This window comes from Leptosomus discolor, chromosome 2 (assembly GCF_034619465.1).
Source record: "Leptosomus discolor isolate bLepDis1 chromosome 2, bLepDis1.hap2, whole genome shotgun sequence".
NCBI lineage: Eukaryota > Metazoa > Chordata > Aves > Leptosomiformes > Leptosomidae > Leptosomus > Leptosomus discolor.
Window position 1 is genome coordinate 43272826 of NC_141392.1, and position 17884 is coordinate 43290709.

Consider the following 17884-nt stretch of genomic DNA (forward strand, 5'->3'; position numbering starts at 1 on the left):
CCTTTTTTTTTTTTCCAGGCTTCTCCTGGTTTGTCACAAGCCACATTCCCTTTCTGGCTTTGCGCACCAACTTCCAGGTGCAGAACCCTGCGGCCTTGCATGCAAACTGGTGGGAGCCATCGTGGGTTTTAATCATGGGAATTTCCCTTTAATCTGAGGGCAACCAAACTTGGGACGAGAGGCTCAGTGAAGCTGTTGAATTTCCATCAGCGGCAACACTGCCAAACGCAACTGGGCCAATCTCTGACCAACGTGTTGTGAGCCGGCCCGCTCTGGGGCTAGGCCAGGCCACTTTCAGAGGGCTCTTACAGCCTGCATAGCTCTGTGGTTCTGCAGCTGGGATCTACCCCATACACACTACAGCAGCTTTCCAGACCTCTTGCCCACGGCAGTCCTGCACCTCCCCTCACTCCAGACACGGGAAAACCCTCAGGCAGAACAACTCCCGTCCATGCCCTTACTACGAAGCCACGCTGACCCCGTTTCGTGGCTCCCGGCCCGCAGCCCGGGCTGCTGCCCCGCCGCGGCTCAGCGCAGAGCCCGCAGCACGCCTGCCCGCAGACACCCCACCGCGGCAGCCCCGTCCATCCGCCGGCGCAGCGGCCCTTCGCGCCTACCACCGCCTGCCCGGACCGGCCGCCCCCCGCCCGCACGGAGCCTCCACATCGGCCCTGAGCTCCGAGGCGCCCGCCCGCACGCGGGACCCGCCAGCGCCTCGCGAGCGCCAGCCGCGCGCCCGCACCACCTCCCCTCCAGGTGGCGCACGCGCAGCGGAACCCCTGCCCGCAGCCCCCGAGGGAGCGGCTCTCCGCTGGTCGCGGGCGGAAGTTTCCCCTTCCGCTGGGGCTGCCGCTTCCGGGGTAGCGGCGCGCGCAGCCCACGTGGGGCCCGGCAAGGAGCGGCGGGGGCCAGGTCGGTGTCGGGGAGCGGGACCGGGACCGGGACCGGGACCGGGACCGGGACCGGCATCGGGATCGGGATCGGGATCGGGATCGGGACCGGGACCGGGACCGGGACACGTGTCACGGCCTGCCGCTGTCCCTTGTCCGGCCCGCCTTGGCTGGGCCCGGCCCATCCCCACGCGCATGCCCCGCTGAGGGGCGGCCGGCGGCTGGGCCTGCGCCGGGAGGCGGAGGGAGGGGAGAGCCGGCATGTCTCCATGCGGCTGCTTTATCCGCGGGCCTGCTTTGGTTTTCCTTCGCTAGGTTTGTTTGGAGGGTCCTTTCCTGTGAAGCCGGAGCGATGACGTCCCTCGCGGAGCAGCTGAAGCGGCTGGCCCTGCCCCAGAGCGACCCCAGCCTCCTCAACCGCAGCGAGGTGGCATCGCTGCTCTTCAGCTGCAAGGAAGCGGCGAGTATCGACAGGGACACTTTTTTTGCAATCGGTGAGTTTGGCTGTTGGCATGCCGGGGATTTTTAAAAAACGTCTATCCAAAAAAAGCAGATGGAGAAAAGTAAATGGGAAAGGCAAACCTGTATTCAAAAAAGGCCAAAAGGATAATTCAAGAAACAACAGGCTAGTCAGCATCACTCCAGTTCATGGGACAATCATGGGGCAGGTCCTCTTGGAGCACGTTTCTGGGCACGTGAAGGGTAAGGTTATGGGTAAGAATCGAGAGCCCCGAGGTGGTCAAGAGCTGGAGAGTTTGCCCTACAAGAGGAGGTTGGTGGGAGGAACGTCTCTGGTCTCATTCAGCCTGGAGAAGAGAAGGCATCGAGGGGTCTCATAGCAGCCTGCCAATAACTATGAGGAGGTTTTGAGAAATGGGTCAGGCTCCCCAGAGGAATGCATGGCTGGAGGGGAGACAATAAGCATGAGTTGAAATGATAGAGGTGCAGCCTGGATATAAGGAAAAGCTTTTTCACCATGAGGACAGTCAAGCAGTTGAACAAGTTGTCCAGGGAGGTTGTGCTCTCCATCCTCTTGAAAACCCCCACTGGATAATGCCCTGAGCCGCCTGGTCTCATTTCAGGGCTAACCCTGCTTTGAGCAGGGCCTTGGACAAAAGGTCTGCAAAGGTCCCTTCCAGCCTGAATTCTGTGGTTTTTGTGAAAACTTGCTGACGCTTGCTCTTTGGTGACGTAGTGGCCACAAATAGTGAAAGTGACAGAGGCCATTGCTGTGTTTGCACACCCTTTGTGCTTATCTCTTTCCATTTTCTGTATAGAGTGTTACCTAGGAATGCGATACTTCTTGAATAAGAAGGCTGTTTTCTAAGACCAGAAAGATTGAGACCATACATTGATTTTGAGTAACAAGGTTGTATATATATATTTCTTTGATGCAACACAGGGTATTTTTTTAGTTTCTTATATAGTTACTGTAGAACTGCTGCATATCATTATTTCTTCCATGTTTCAGCCGGCTGCCTGGTTTCCTTATTTCACCTGAAGTCGTCTGCTTTGTGCTTGGCCATTAATCTTTACGAGTTAGTGTAGAATAAAGAAATATTTCCGATGGTTCTCCAGTGGTGTACATGGAATATTGTATTTTGATTTATTCAAAGAGGTGCCTTTGCTTGCTTCATCTGTATAAAATCATAGAATAATTTTGGCTGGAAGTAACCTCTGAAGGTCATTTGGTACTAGCCCAGCTGAGCAGAGAGTTAGTTAGTGCAGGTTGCTCAGGCCTGTGTTCGGCTGAGTTTGAGGATGGAGGTTTTATGGTCTCTGATCCAGTGTTTGACCACTCGTGTCTAAAAAAATAACCAATTCATACATTGACTTGGGATTTCCTGTGTTCCAGCTTGCATCTGTTGCCTCCCACCCTTCCATTGTGCATCTCTGAGAAGAGTCTGGCTCCATCTTCTTGATAACCTACACTATGTCCCATTAAGTAGTTGCAGAGAGCAGGAAGATTTCCTTTTGACTCTCTCCAGGCTCAACAAACCCAGTTCCTACTTTTCCTTGTATGTTATTTCCCAGTCCTCTGACCATGTTGGTGTTCCTCTGCTGGACTCACACCCGTATGGCAATGTTTTTCTTCTACTGCTGAGCTCAAAATTGTACTCAGTACTCCAGATGCAGCCTCACAAGTGGAGGGGACAGTTCACCTCCCTCAGCCTGCTGATGGCTCTCACTGATGCACCCCAGGATGCAGCTGGCCTTCACTGCTGCAATAGCACACTGCTGATACTTGTTGATGTCCTTTTTCTTCGTCAGTTAAGAAATACTTAAAGTGTAGCAGAGATTTTGGTCTTAGACCTGTTTACTATTTGGTTGGGTTTGCCTAGTGAGGATGAAGCATACCAGTATAGCAAAGAAGCTGGATGTGCCAGTGAGGAGGTTGGCGGGTAGGACTGGTGAATAGAACCGTTGCCTTTAAAGCATTCTTCCAATTTTTTCCACAGGATGTACTGGCTTAGAAGAGCTGATGGGGATTGATCCTTCATTTGAAGTGTTCCAGTCCAGTTTGTTTAGTTCCACATCCAAAGGCCTAGAACGCAGTGTTCAGTCTAAAGCAGTAAATCAGCAGCTGAATAAGACTATTTCGTTGTTCCTGATTCACCTGTCCCCTTACTTTATGCTTAAGCCAGCCCAGAAGTGCCTTGAATGGCTGATTCACAGGTAATTCACTGAATATCCTACTTGTCAATAGGTGAGGCTACTAGAAATGCCAGATTTTTTTTTCCCCAATGAGAAAAATTTTGAATAATTTTACTTTAGTTTTCTGAAGATACAGGTTAAAATATTAGAAATATCCACTTGGGCTTATTCTTTATGTTGCAAATTAGATTTTTGTCTTTTGATAAATTTCTGTGAAAATTTTGATCTGTCATGATATTCTATATAAAAGCAGTTATTTCCTTGTATGGCTTTCACCAAATTTACCCAGCTTTAGCCATCATCCAGAGGACCTCAAGAGGCATTTTTGTAATATGTTTTTAGAAATGGGATGTGTAAAATAGTTTTCAGTATTAACTGTGAATCCTGAATAGTATGCCCTTGTACTATAACATGAGCTAAGTATTCTTATTTCAAGGTTATGTAGGAAGCTGTGAAGAAATAACAAAGCAAGTATTTTGTGATGTTGTATTTATTTATATAAATTAACCTATCCAAATGCAGGAAGTGTAATACTTCATGTCATGAAAGAGTGGGTGATTTTGTTGATACAACCTTTGAATCACAGATTTTTTATATATGTATCATACTGAAATTCATACTAGATTATTGTAATGGCTGGTTTAATATTGAAATCTATGCGGAAGAAATTAAGGTAATTGTAAGTCCTGTAGGCACCTGACATTATTGAGAGCGAGGAAGAAAATTGCTAGCACTGTTTCTTTCCTCTAGCACATAGAGGCTAGTGGCCACCTTGGGGTTGTGGACTGTAGCTGGACCATATGTCTGAGTCAGTATGACAACCATTTCTCATCTTGCTTAAAAGCGAGTAAGCCAGGTGTTCTGAGAAGAATGTGGGCGGGTCTTTTTTTTTTTTTTTGGACTTCCAGATAATTTTTAAGTGTGTGTGTATGTTTTTTCCTTAGATTTCACATCCATCTCTACAATGAAGATAGTTTGATTGGTTGTGTTCTGCCATATCATGAGACTAAACTGTTTGTGAGAGTTATTCAACTTTTAAATATAAAAAGCCCAACTCATAAATGGCATTGGATGGATCCGATAAGGGTAAAGTGTTTGACAGATGCAAGTTGGGAGAAACATAATAACATCTTGACTCTGTTACTAGGTTTATGAATATGGTCTGCCTGTTCATGTGGTTAGTTGTAGAACTGGACTGAAAGATTTAATTGCAGGGAAGGAGCCTGGGTGCCCGCCTGTTGTTTCTGCTATCTTTCCTTAAATATAAAATCAATTATAGAAAGCTTTGATTGTAATTACTCTTGGTTTTGGCAACGTTAAAAGTATGCTTTTAAGGTGCAAGTATTTGCTACTGCTAGGAAGGTATATCAGTTATTAAAATATATGTTTATTTGAATATAGATTTTATGTAGTGTGCTTCATCGTCTGTCTTAATGTAGATACAAAAAATTCCAGAGAGATGTATGGGTTTCCATTACTTATTTCAGTTCAACTGGTTGGAAGGATTAATTTAGAGATTATATTAATTTTTACTTTAAGTGCTTCACTTTACCCTTGAGTGTTCTAATTTTACTTTTTTCACCATGTAAAGAAACCTGGAGTCCCGCTGGCAAGGGGTACTGTCATTACACACTGCTACAAAGACCTGAATTTCATGGATTTCATCTGTAGGCTGGTGGCAAAATCTGTGAAGGTTGGTCATTTATTCTAGAGCATTGTTTGTTTGTTGTCACTTGGTTTTCCCCATCTTTGTGTTTGTATAGTACTATGCTGTTTACTAATGTTTTGAATTGCATATGAAATAGTAAAAGGAGTCATTTATTAGTAAACACTATGAAAATTTATTTTCTTACAATTTGTATAGATCACAGTCTATTGGAAATTCTTGTCAGGAAGTGGCTAAGAACTAATGAGCCATGACAAAACAATTTGGCAATACTGTATTACGTAAAGATACTCTATTGCTTCAAAGTACTTCATTGTCTTAATTTCTGTGCTTTGAATTTGGGTATCTCTTTTTGGGGGTCATCATGGGTGTTTTAAACTTATGTCTTCACATATTAATGAGAACTTAAGATTGAGACTGTTCGAAGGTGAGCAGATTTGTTTGTTTTTTCAGTTAATGTCAAATAGAGAACTGGTTTTACAGTCTCAGAAGGGGAAGATGTACGACAATTCCAATTATTTAGAGAACTAGAATGCGTGTACTGTCCAACTAAGCAAAGCACACACAATAACAGGGTTTGTTCACAGATGTCGTAGGGGGTGTTAAACATAGACCAGTCACCTTCTTGGCTGCCCAGTCCTCAGTCTTGGGCATTACACCAAAATCACAAGTGATTTAGGTTACCTTACTGTGATTAACTACAGTAGCTGACAAATAGCACACATCTCTACCTTGTCTGTAATGAGGAGCAGTAACCTCTGGTGAGGGTTACTGCTAGGAGGAGGTGATGATTTAAGTTCTGCCAGCAGGAGTTGGTGGAGCTTCCATGCTGGAGTTCTGAGGTTTTGATGGTTTGGGGGGAAGCTGTATGTGCACTTCCACTTTTCCTGATGTCTGAACAACTGATTTTTCTGTGGTCCAGGTATTTTCAGAGTGTCCTGGCAACTCAGCTCAATTGAGAGTTCTTCTTGTGTTTTATGCCTCCACCATTGTATCAGCTCTTGGAGCCACAGAGAAGATAACAGACACTATAGTCTCTATGCTGCTGCCTTACATCCAAAAGGTATATGAAGCTCTGTTTTTCTTCCTGTGTGATGAAGTGTACTGTGTTGTACAGACATGCTTCTGCAGACAACATTTAAGAGGAACATTCTGTGTGAAGTGTATCATACCACTCTTGGCCTGCTTTGAAACATCAGGCAGGTGAAGGTCCATGAATAATAATGTTTTTTCACACCTCAGATGAGCACTTTCAGAACTCTTATTTCCTACTCTGCACAAGGAGTGGAGCTGTGAGAATTGGATACCCAGTTTGAATGAACCTCTTTGCCTTAAAGATTTATCGTGCTAAACAGTGAGGAAATGGAGTCAGGTTGGACAGCCTGCTTTAATATCCTCTTTCCTCCAGGACTGTTGCTCTGTTAATGAACAGAGCAGCAGTTAATGACTGTCTTCTGTATGTGTGCACCCTGCGTGACAGCTTTTTCCTCTTGAAAATTAGGTTTAAAGATCTATTAAAAGTTAACACATGGAGAAGAAGGTGGTGTGATTCCATGGATGTCAGAATGAAAATGATTTTTATGTTAATATACTCTTCCTTTTTTTTTTCCTTTTTTTTTCCTTTTTTTTTCCTTTTTTTTTAATTTGTGTGTGTTAAAAATCCACCTTTTCCTAGGGCTTGAAATCCTCCATACAGGATTACAGAGCTGCGACATACATGATAATCTGCCAGATGACAGTAAAAGTGACAGTGGAGACTTCCTTGGTGCATTCCTTGATGCTACAGATAAGCAAGACATTATCTAAAGTGCCCTCATTAGTCAGGGATGGCGTGGCCTGCATGAACCTACTCCTACAAACTCAGAAAGGAGACAAACTTGGGAAAAAGTAAGTCTACATGAGTTGAGGTTTCCGGCTTTTTAAAAGCTCAGACTGCACTTTGATAATTTGAATTTTTTTATCCTCTTTATTAAAGGGATACTTTGCTGTCAGAAATTTTGGTAGTTGACACTTCAAAGGGCTTGGAATTTTCTGTGGCTTACTTTGAAAATTTATAGGCTAGCTACAGCTAAGGAGTCTCAGTGGCGCGAGTCTGTCATCTTTGGGTCCCTCTCCTGCCACTTCCCTTAGTAAAGGATTGCTGTCAATGTGCAAAACTGAACCCTGCCAGTAAGAGATTTTCTTGAAACTGGAAATCCCAGAAGACAGGCCAGCATAGTAACAGTAGTGCAAATTTGAGGTTATTTCAGTAGCTTGGAAAAAAGAAGTTATGTTCTTTCAGTGGAAGGGCTTTGACTTCATACGGTTTGACACCTGAAGTGTAAGTGCTTCTGTACCACCAATTTTTTCGTCCCAAAAGCCAGGTGTTCTCCTGGAACATGAAGTATTTCATTCCCATCAATCTGCCCTGATACAGTTGGCTAGTGCTAGTGATGGAAGTCCTGTGTGCTACAGGGGGTTTGCTTGCTGGCAGGGAGGTTACCATGGGTATTTCCATAGAATAAATTGTTACTGGGATAAGTATAGGGATCACCTTCCAGGTACTTGAACACAGTCATAGAAGAGGAAAATGGGTTAAAAGCTAAGGTGTGGGGAACTAAGGAGAGGCACACTTGATGCATTGTGCAGCATCCAGCCAGGTGGGTATGAAAGGAAACAAGATGAGAGAAACTTTTTATTAGCAGGAAAGGAAATTGCTTCTATGCTTTTTTGAGGATCTGTTACTGAGCTATTATTTCTCCTCCCTTCCTTTTGCTGATGCTGGGTAATAGATGTGCCCCTTGCAATTTGAGGATATCTCCTCATGCAATCCATACAAGTATTTTTTCTTGCACGATCAACTTCACAAAAGCGTAGGTGTGTTCACTGTGCCCCTGCAGCAGCTCAACATGACTCGTGACTGGCAGTACCCTGTTTTCTTCTTGGATATTAAATGGGCCAATAAGCCTCTGGCGATAAGGAAGTGGAACCCTTTGAATCTTTTCAGCATTTTTACATATTTACAATGAGGGTGTTACCTGATGCTGAAAATTGAATCCTTAGGAAGTCTGCATGGTTTGAAAATGTTGGTAATCCAGATGAGCGTACATACTTTTTTTTTTTTTTTCCTATTTCCCTGTTCCGTTGCGCAGGCCATTTCAGTATCTGTGCAAAACCCCAGAACTGGTAGCAGTTTTGCAAGGCCTTTCAGCAGGCTATGATATCTCTCCTCTTCTGCATTACCTGTTGCCTCATCTTGTTTGCAGTGTCCTGAAAAGTGATACGGGTAAGTTGGCATACGTTTTTACAATCTTGTTGAGTCTTAAGGACAGATAGCTGTGGTCAGTGTCATAGCTGTATAATTTTAGTTGCTTCTGCCATTAAAACTGCACCAACACATATGAAGACCTGATGTAGCTTTTGTGTGTGTGTGTTGCTTTTTGTTTTTCCAGGCCCTACAGAGGAAGCCGGTTTAGGCATCTATACCACTTCGATTTAGATGTTGATTTGCAGTATTTCAGCAGAAACTTAATTTTAACGTATGAAATTCCTAACTCTTCGAGATGTATTGTAGTACTGCAAAATTGTTTCTAGGTAGATTATGTGTGCTCCATATGTAGTTTAAGTAGTGGAGATCTGCTTTTACCTGATTAATTAAATGTGCCTGGGAACAGTCTGGGACGGCAAGGCTGGCTGGCATGCAGTAGCAGCCTGTGTCTGCACTACTAAGTCTGTTTGCACTGTGGACTGCTGAATTGTGACTGGGAAAGCTCTTTTGTTGAAAAGGTCCAGTTCAGGCCAGGGAATGCTGTAGGGAGTTGCTGGCACAGGTTGTGGTAGCAGGTCTGGAATATTCCAAAGCATACTTGAATTTATTGGTAGCAATACAGCCTCTGGCATTATAATGACATTAGGGTAAAGCATTGCTAGCAGCTCATGGAAAGTTAGTGCTAGTAATCAATGAACATTGTAGTGTTCAAGTTGTGTGCTTGGCTCACCAGATGATGATGCCTGTACAATCTGTTAGCTTTAATTGGTATGAGGGAGTTATTCTCAAACTATCGTCATCTTTTATGCTTATGCTTTGTCCTTAGAGGAACAAGAAGAATCTGAGGAGACAGAGAATCTGATTTACGTCAGACATCTTGAAGCTATTCTGCAGAGTATACCGCTGGAGAAGGATTTAGATCACCTGTTGGCTTCGTGAGTTAACTTTGATTATTTTTCTTCTGCAGTACTATAGTCATTTCTGGTTTAATAACAACTAATTCCTGACAATGGCATTAGCATTATATAAGCTTGTTTTTCTGAATTTGCAAGTTAAACCTGGATTTTGAAACTGAAACATTCAGAAATCCAGGAGAGCCATGCTTTCAGCACCTGTGGGACAGAGTGAAACTTCAGGCCGGAAGCAAATCTGTACTTGCAATAAATAATGCATATTAATCCAAACTTGTTTAGCAGTGTGCTTTATAACATTAATGAAAACTGTAGTGCCTAAAACATGATGGCTTTTTCTTTTGTTTGTAATTTTAGCAAGTTTCTTGAAGAGTTTATCTCCTGTGGTACAGAGTTTGAATCTAATCCCACCAAAATGGCTGCACTCAATCAAAAGGTGCTTCCTCTTATCAGACTTCTTGAGAGAAAGTAAGTTCAATTTTTCTATTACAGACCCACAATCTGTATAGTGGTGATGTCAGCTATGATCTTGGCTTATTGGGTGTAGTAAGCACAATATTCTTGCCCAAATAAATACAGTAAAAATAACTTACTCCTAATCTTGGTCCAAATTTTATTTTACTGATCTGTCCTTACATATTTTGTAATCACTGTAATACATGGACACAGACCTACTGGCTTTGTAAAGCTGTTTGCTGTATAGCATGACCTTTTCTGCTCATTATTTATCCTAGTGGTCTGCATATTGTTCATCTCCATTAAGATATAATGGTTGATTGCCTTTGCAAAGCTACTTAAAATAGCTGATTCAGATGAGTGCATGTGCATTCAGCTTCTTTCTATTTCACTGTATTTCTCTAGTAAATACATGTTCTTCTGTAATGCTCTGTTGAAAATGTTGGGGGTTTTGTCTGTTGGCAGGTATCCAAAAACCTTGGACTCTGTGTTGGAGAAGCATCTGGAAGATTGCACAGATGAGGCTGACCAAAATCTTTTTCACCAATTTATTTCTCTTTCATTAAGCTGTGGCAAATACAAGGTAGGTAGTATCTAAGGTCATGACCCTAGCTCTTACCTGGTTATGCTGTCAGAAGGCTGATATTTTGGCAAAGTTCTGCTCTCCCTCTTTCTAAACAAAACCACTACCATTCCCACCAAAAAAACCCCAAAACCAACTTAAATTAATTGGGGGGGGGGGCTTGATCAAAATTGTGGTAAAATCAAAAGATATCAGGTCTTTTAAGTTCACGTTTATCATGAGCAATGATGAGTGTAAGCTCTGTACATTTACACTTGCCCCAATTGCTATCAATAATTTTTTTTGTTAGGAACATGGCCACCTCACCTACTGTAGTGGTCAGTAGTGACAACATGGTGGTGCCCAGCAAGGCCTCATCTTGCTTAAAGATTTTTGTCAGTGTCAGAAGTGCCTGTTTTGGGAAAGCTGACAAAGAACTTTATCGCTGTTGAGCAAAGGTGGCTCCATCCTTTTTGTTGCATTGATTTTATGAATGTTTACAGTCAGTAACGTGGAAGAATAGAGTGACTACAGAGTTCTTCCTGTGCCAGTTCTGAAGATCAATTGAAACTCAGCCTAACACAGAATAACCATGAATGCAGCAGAGCTGTCCAAGGAATTTATTATTAAGAGATGGTTAGTATTATGGCTGTTGTTTGCAATGACTGAAAGATGGAAAGCACTTAGGAAAAGATGATAAACTACATAAAGAAGTGCTTCATGTATTTTTGTACCTATTTAACAAAGGCACAGATTTTGTGACTGAACAACAAGTGCATTAACAGAAAATCAAGGCATGCAGAACAAAGGCATATGAGTCTTCTAGCCATTAAGGTTCTTGAGATAAGTGCATGCAGTTGGACTGGCAGGGATGCCTTTTTAACAGTTTCTATCTGTGCTCTGTCACACTGACATTGTCACTAGAGCTTTCTCAGAATCCTTAGATAAGCATAATGCTTTTCTAGGACAAAAAGGTGTCTGTGGCTTACTATGCTTTTCAAGCTATATTCCAAAAACCGTCTGCCAGAGTGAAGACCAAATTTGAAACAGTTATACAACATCACTGTTCTGTAATTGACTCTTTTTGGGTCTGAGTTACACATGTTTTCTTCTGGTACAAAAAATTGCTGTAAAGAATTTCTCTCGTTTTACTGATATATACTTTAAATATTTTTAACATGTAGTGAGTCACTTTGAAATTTGTATTTCAGTTTCTGGAAGACTCTGATACCTCCCTTCTGCTTAGTTTGAATCATCCTCAGCCAGCTGTGCGGGTCCTGGCTCTTCAGCATTTGAAAGATGTTATTGAAACGTCAAAGGTTTGTGTCCTGAGTCTCTCAGTTACAGAACTGACTTAACATATAACGTCTTCAAAAAGCTGTTTCCTGGACATGTCAGTTGATGAGTGGTATGTCATCCTCACTGATTGTCATGGTGTTTTCTGTAGGCTCCTGACACCATTTTGCTGTATTCTGGAGTCTGGATGTAGTTCTTGTTTATTAAGCTGCTTGTAGTCTTAAGATAAAATCTTAAGTTAATGGATACTTCTGGGTTTTTTTCTTTTGTTGTTGAAAGTTAGTCTGCCTGTGAGGTTTAATTTAGATAATGTTACTACTTTCCTTGTACTAGGATTCAGATATTTCATTAAAAGCCTGTAAATTTTGCTACCAAGAAATGATTTTTTGTTTTCCTTTGACTCTTTTTTTTTTTTTTTTTTTTTTCCCCTTTATTTTTTCAGGAAGGCTTTGATCAGTCTTTCATAGAAGAAGCAATTTTTGGTCGTCTGAAGGATGACAACAGAGATGTTGTAATGTCTGCTCTCAATTCTTTGGAGGTAAGTGTATATCTTTTGATATGTCCACTGGGGTTTTAGCTGTTCTCAAATATGTCTGCCTGCAATGTATTCTTTGTAATGGCCCTTCTTCTAGTAGTAACATTAGTGTAGGGCTTCTGTCCTTTAAGAAGATGAAGCAGCAGAAATTTAGGAGGCTTGTGTTGTTTAACCACCTCACAATTTCCCCCCTTGAATTTCTGCTTCCTGATCTTTCCTGAAGTGTTTGCACCTGAATTTATTGATTTTTTTTTTTTAATGTAGCTACTAAAGCATATTTTAATCTCTGATTATTATTTGAAGTGCGCTTCTTGCTTATCCTGTTTTTTTTTTTTTTTTAATAAAAATGCAAGCCATATTATGTGCCATTTGGATGGAAAATGGTTCAGTGACAAGTCATTACGTTAGTGAGAAGTGCTCAGTTCAGTTTTTCCGTATGAGAGTCATTTGGTCAGTTGATAGCGGCAAAGTCCTAAACTCCAGTTCAGGTTCACTGGGTCAGACTCTGGTACACATTGTACTGATTGTTTCCAGCTAGAGTAACAGTCTGTCTTTATTGCTTCTGGTAGTAGTAGTGGAGAATATTATTAGCAATAGTGTAATTGGTCTTGTGTGTTCATTCATTCTCAGTCACTAAACAACAGAAATAGAAGCATGAGTGCTTCTTTAAACTTTAGTATCTTTTGTTAATGTGCCTTATATTTTTGCCATACAGATGCTATGTAAAGTAAAAGCAATTCTTATTTAATTATTAAGTGTTTTTCTTATTATCAATTTTACCAAACATTTCTGCATTCAGTAAATTTAGCATATCAAGAGGCCATACTCTGGGCAGCCTTATAACTTCTGTATACCCTGATAATATTTTTATTACATGATCGTCAATAGGAATTAGCAATTAGCGATGTTTGATCCCTGTTTCCACTTGGTATAGCAGATGCATTTTCCATTATGATACGGTAAATTATTTTCTATTTTATTATACTTTCATTTCTTTTCTTGATTACTTTTCAGATCTTCAGGAAACACGTCAATCCAGAAGTAGTAGTATCAAGTCTTTTGAACATCTTCCAGAAAGCTGATCTCTCAAAGGACGGAAAGTGGTATGTTTGTGCGTTTTTTCAGTCTACATCCTTTCTGTAAAAATTCAATTTTTTTGAAGTAACTCTAAAGAATACTTATAAAAACTGTTTTCCACTTCAAATATTTTTTGTTATGCTCTATTTGCTGAGTTACAAGGGAAATGTTCAATTATTTGCATACCATTTCCCATGAATTCTGTATTTGTTCTCACTACTATTTGGATTCAGAAAATCACCGTGGAAAATGGAGAACAAATCAAAGAAGTGCTGCTGGTATGATTGAGCAATGGGATTTCAACATGACTTGTTCTCTTTTAGGTACAAGGTTCTGGAGCGAGCAATAAAAATTTTAGTCAAAGAGGAGATTTTGAAAGAGAAAAAAGAATTACTAGATGAAGCGGTAATGCGGTTGTTACCTTTTATGGTAATCACTAATGCAAATTCAAAATCTTCAGACTGGAAAATGGCCATTTGTCTGTCCGAATCTGATCTCTGCTCCTTACACCCTTTACTGAAAGGGTGGCCAGAAGGTAAGCATTAATTGTAACTTGGTGAAAGAAAAGGTGTGACAATTGGTCATCCTTACTGAACCTAAACACTTATTGAAGGAGACTGGCTGTCATTAACAAGCTGTCATGCTGCAAGTGTGAATGCAGTTCTTTAAAAAACTCTTTGAAAACATGAAGAAATTATCTAGTATGTTTCTGACCGTTTCTAAATACTGTTGAGCCACCAGTGTTTTAATATGTGATTTGAATACCTAAACTGTCTGATTATTATTTTTTTTCCTTGGAATAGCTCTTGAAGAGGCAATTAAATCTAGTAAGTCTACAGAGTTGATTGGAGTGGCCAACAAGAAAATGATTCTGCTGTTTTCTAAAAACATGACTTCAGGGGACCCTTCCTTACTATTGCAAATGGTATGTGTACCATGTTACCCTGGCCTTAGGAGATCTGACTTTCCAGGTGGTCACTGTAGTAGAACATACCATGTGATATAGAAGAACTTTGTGCCTGCCTTAGCATTTCCTGCTATGTGTATATATATATATATATATATATATATATATATATATATATATATAAAATATATATATATAGAAATATATATATGTGTGTGTGTGTATATATGTGTGTGTATATATAAGAGAGAGAGAGAATAGTGAACCCCAATGCAATCTAGATAAAACAGATTTCTACCTTAACATAAGGAAAAGAAGCAGCGAAGCTGTAACCTATTTTGACAAATTATTAGTGTAACTAAATTCTAGGAGTTGCTAGTTTTCTGAAAAGAAATTCTAGAGAATAAACAAGTATACCTGTGGGTACTTCACAGTAACAGATGTTTGTGCATTTCCAGGTTCCAAAGAGTACCGTTACAGCAGACAGTAACTTTATCATAGAAGATAATGAGGATTTAATCGGACTTGCACATGAAAAAATGGTGTAAAGTCGTAGTGAAGTCCCACTGTCTTAACAGACTTTTTGTTGGTTTTTTTCCTCCACTCCCTTTTCTAAGGTTGATGATCTGATACTCATTGCTGAAACAGAATCTGACAGTGTGAGACAGAAAGTAACTGTTCATATAATTGGTTCAGTGCTTGTTCAGTGCTGCTGCAACACACAGATGAAGGAACATTATTTTGCAGTGGCTATCAGAGTCTTCTGTTTCTTGGAGAAAAAAATAAAAAATCTCAGAGCTTGTGATCCTGCAGAGGTAAGATGTAAACGGTTTGGACAGGGCGTTTTCTTTGTAATGTAGAAATCTTTTTTTTGTTGGAGAACAAGTTCAGAAACCTTGAGAAAGACTGAAAATCTCACCTTCATTTCTTTTCAAAGCAAAAACACACACCTGGCAGCATTACTAGAACTGCCATTAAGAATTGCTCTTACATTTTACCACACTAGTGAGTCTGCATTAAAAAATTGAGAACTGCAGAGCTTTAGGCTAGCGTCCCACCAACTGATTCAATGTTTCAGTGCTGTGGGCTTGGTACAAAGTTTGAGGCATTTCTGCCAGCTACCCTGTGGCATCATGTGGTGTCATTGTTTGGCTTAGGAATGTCAGGGTTTTTAGTCATTGAGTAAAGGTTTGTTCTTGTTCAATAGGGGAAAGAAGGAAATGCAGTTGAGTATGAAAAAGAGCTTATACGAAGAGTGATTCCAGAGGAGGGCCATGAAAATAGTCAGAGCGCTGGAACACCTCTCCTGTGATGAGAGGCTGAGTCGGGGTTGTTCAGCCTGGAGAAAAGAAAGCTCCAGGGACACTTTATTGTGGACTTTCAATACTTACAGGGGGCCTATAAGAAAGATGGAGAGAGACTTTTTACCAGGGTAACCTGTAGTGATAGGACAAAGGCCAATGGTTTTAAACTAAAAGAAAGTAGGTTTAGCCTCCATCTTTTTGCTACCTTTTTTCTTTGCTTTATTTTTATGCATATTCCCCATTTGGGTTTACTTGATTTATTTTGTATTGAAACAGCTGTGTAAGAAACCAATGTCAGCAGGGCTGTGTTTCTGTAAGTGCGCCCCATCATACACACGCAGAGCAATAGATGATAGTAGGTTATTCTGATCTCAGATTATTCTATTGAATAGTTTTTATATATACAAATATCTGAAAGATGTAGATTATGTTGCTGGAACAGAGTTAGATGAAAGGACTAAACTGAATATCGACCAAATGCTGTGAGTAACTCCTAATCCCTTTGAAGAGGTATTTTAGAGGGATTGGTATTTTACTATTCTGTTACTTCACTTACATACACTGTTAATTTTGGTAGTAAGAGCTGCCATAGGTATTAAAACTGCGGATGCAAGTTTAAATTAAAAGAAATGTAATTAAATTCATAAGGATACCTCTTTTGAGGTTGGAAATTAAATATTGCTGAATTTTCGTGCTAAATTTCTGTCTTCTATTGCATGAAATTGTGACTATATACATTTAAATGAATTTTCATTCACAGGAAACTCCCCTAAATTGGTCTGTTGAAACAATAGAGGAAACCTGGGTGCCTAAGGACTTGGTAACTGCATATATAGAAAAGCTCAATAGTGATCAGACTGCTCATGCAGAGGAGTCAGCTAAGTTCCTGTTCTTATTGAAAAACTTCATTAATGGCCTAAAACCTCCTCTGTCCTTTTCGAAAGGTAAGTGTTAAGGTTTTGACTGTCTTTTATATCAATGAAGCGAAGAAAGGAGGTTAATTTTTTTTTTGTCTTCAGAAGCTGTTGGAAACAAGCAAGCGTTGCTTCCCCAAGCTTCTTCCTTTGTTGTCATTGAGATCTGTGAAGATTACTTACTTGTGAACATGAAATCAGCCAAATGTATTGTCTTCTTTTAACTAGAGATGTCTGTTTTCTCTTGGTTTCTGAAGGTGTTCATATGCATCCACTGGGTCTTATTTATAACCTGTATTTTTTAGAGGGAACTTGGTGGAATCCTGAATCTCTGAATCAAGATAGCCAAGACTACCTGCACATCCTTTTGGGGCTATTTGACCTGCTTGTATGTGGAGCTAGTGAGGGAAGCAATGCTGTTCAGTACAGAGCATTGATGAATCTCTTACTCAAGGTATTAGTTTTGCATCTGTTGCTCTGAATTACTAATCACCAGCTATTATGCAGTTACATAATTTTAAGGAAAACAGAGAAAAATGGAGAACTAATTGTGCAACACTGCTTGCAGCATGCTAGTACTGTAAGCAAATGAAAGTCTAAGTTTCAGCTGGTTAGTTAAACTTAATTAAATGTAATAATAGAAAACTAAAGTAAAAAAAAGAACAATAAATGGACCAGTTGAGGCAGAGGTGAAAACATAACACTGATTTGCAGGACAGAGTCAAGAGCTTGAAGTCTGAGCTAAAAGTTTTGGTCCTATCTGGGAGCAAAGTAAACAGTTGCTCTGTAAAATTTGTTAGTTTTTAAATACAAAAATTGAAAGGAACACTCCTAGAAGACATTGTGTGTTTCTTTATAACATCATCTCATGTTTTCTCACCTGCATTGCGTGATAAATTTTTGTAAAGAGAATAAGGGATTATGGCTGTCTGTGTTTTAGATGACAGGGAGTAGTAACTGTACATTCTGAGGAAAAGAGAAGCACGTAATTGACACAAAGCTGCTGTTACTGGAATTTGATGCTGTTTTTCAAGAACAGCACAACAAACACAAACAGGAAGGAAAGAATAGCAATAATTTCATAACAAAACTTGTTTCTGATGTTAATTCTTATATGTAACTTTGTCTAATTATCAGTCACTCCGAGATCTAGTGAAATTGTACTGGCACTGAGCTGTTAAAAAGACTGATTCAGTGCCTGGCTGGCTAAAGGCTGTCAGCAGGGAAGGGAGGATGTTATTTTGGTGGGATGTTTGACTGGGCAAGCTGGGTCATACTGCACAGAAGAAATGAAGGTTGGAGGAGGGACTACAGAAGGTTTGTGGAATGGGATTAGTAATGTCCTAAGACCTAGTGAAGGCAACAGCTGCAGTAATAATTTGCTGCTTTCACTTATGGAGTACTGCTGGTCTCCGATTTTGAGGGTGTTTAATTCAAAAGGGACAAGACAGTTATTTTTCCCTG

At 40.6% G+C, this 17884-nt stretch overlaps 1 protein-coding gene across 3 annotated transcripts in view; it reads left to right on the forward strand.

Moving 5' to 3' along the window:
- Positions 1-1242: 1242 nt before the first annotated feature.
- HEATR1 (HEAT repeat containing 1) overlaps positions 1243-17884 on the forward strand; it is a 38110-nt gene continuing 21468 nt past the window's right edge. For 2 of the 3 annotated variants that reach the window (XM_086460975.1, XM_086460974.1), the window contains exons 1-18: positions 1243-1384; positions 3350-3566; positions 4490-4631; positions 5137-5238; positions 6134-6274; positions 6887-7098; positions 8343-8476; positions 9285-9393; positions 9727-9837; positions 10291-10408; positions 11599-11706; positions 12126-12221; positions 13233-13321; positions 13619-13830; positions 14099-14220; positions 14820-15017; positions 16267-16450; positions 16726-16874. In XM_086460975.1, the coding sequence (XP_086317101.1) occupies positions 1243-1384; positions 3350-3566; positions 4490-4631; positions 5137-5238; positions 6134-6274; positions 6887-7098; positions 8343-8476; positions 9285-9393; positions 9727-9837; positions 10291-10408; positions 11599-11706; positions 12126-12221; positions 13233-13321; positions 13619-13830; positions 14099-14220; positions 14820-15017; positions 16267-16450; positions 16726-16874 (2586 nt within the window). Of the gene's footprint in view, positions 1385-3349; positions 3567-4489; positions 4632-5136; positions 5239-6133; positions 6275-6886; positions 7099-8342; positions 8491-9284; positions 9394-9726; positions 9838-10290; positions 10409-11598; positions 11707-12125; positions 12222-13232; positions 13322-13618; positions 13831-14098; positions 14221-14819; positions 15018-16266; positions 16451-16725; positions 16875-17884 lie in introns of all 3 variants that reach the window. The other variant, XM_086460973.1, reaches the window with a different exon arrangement.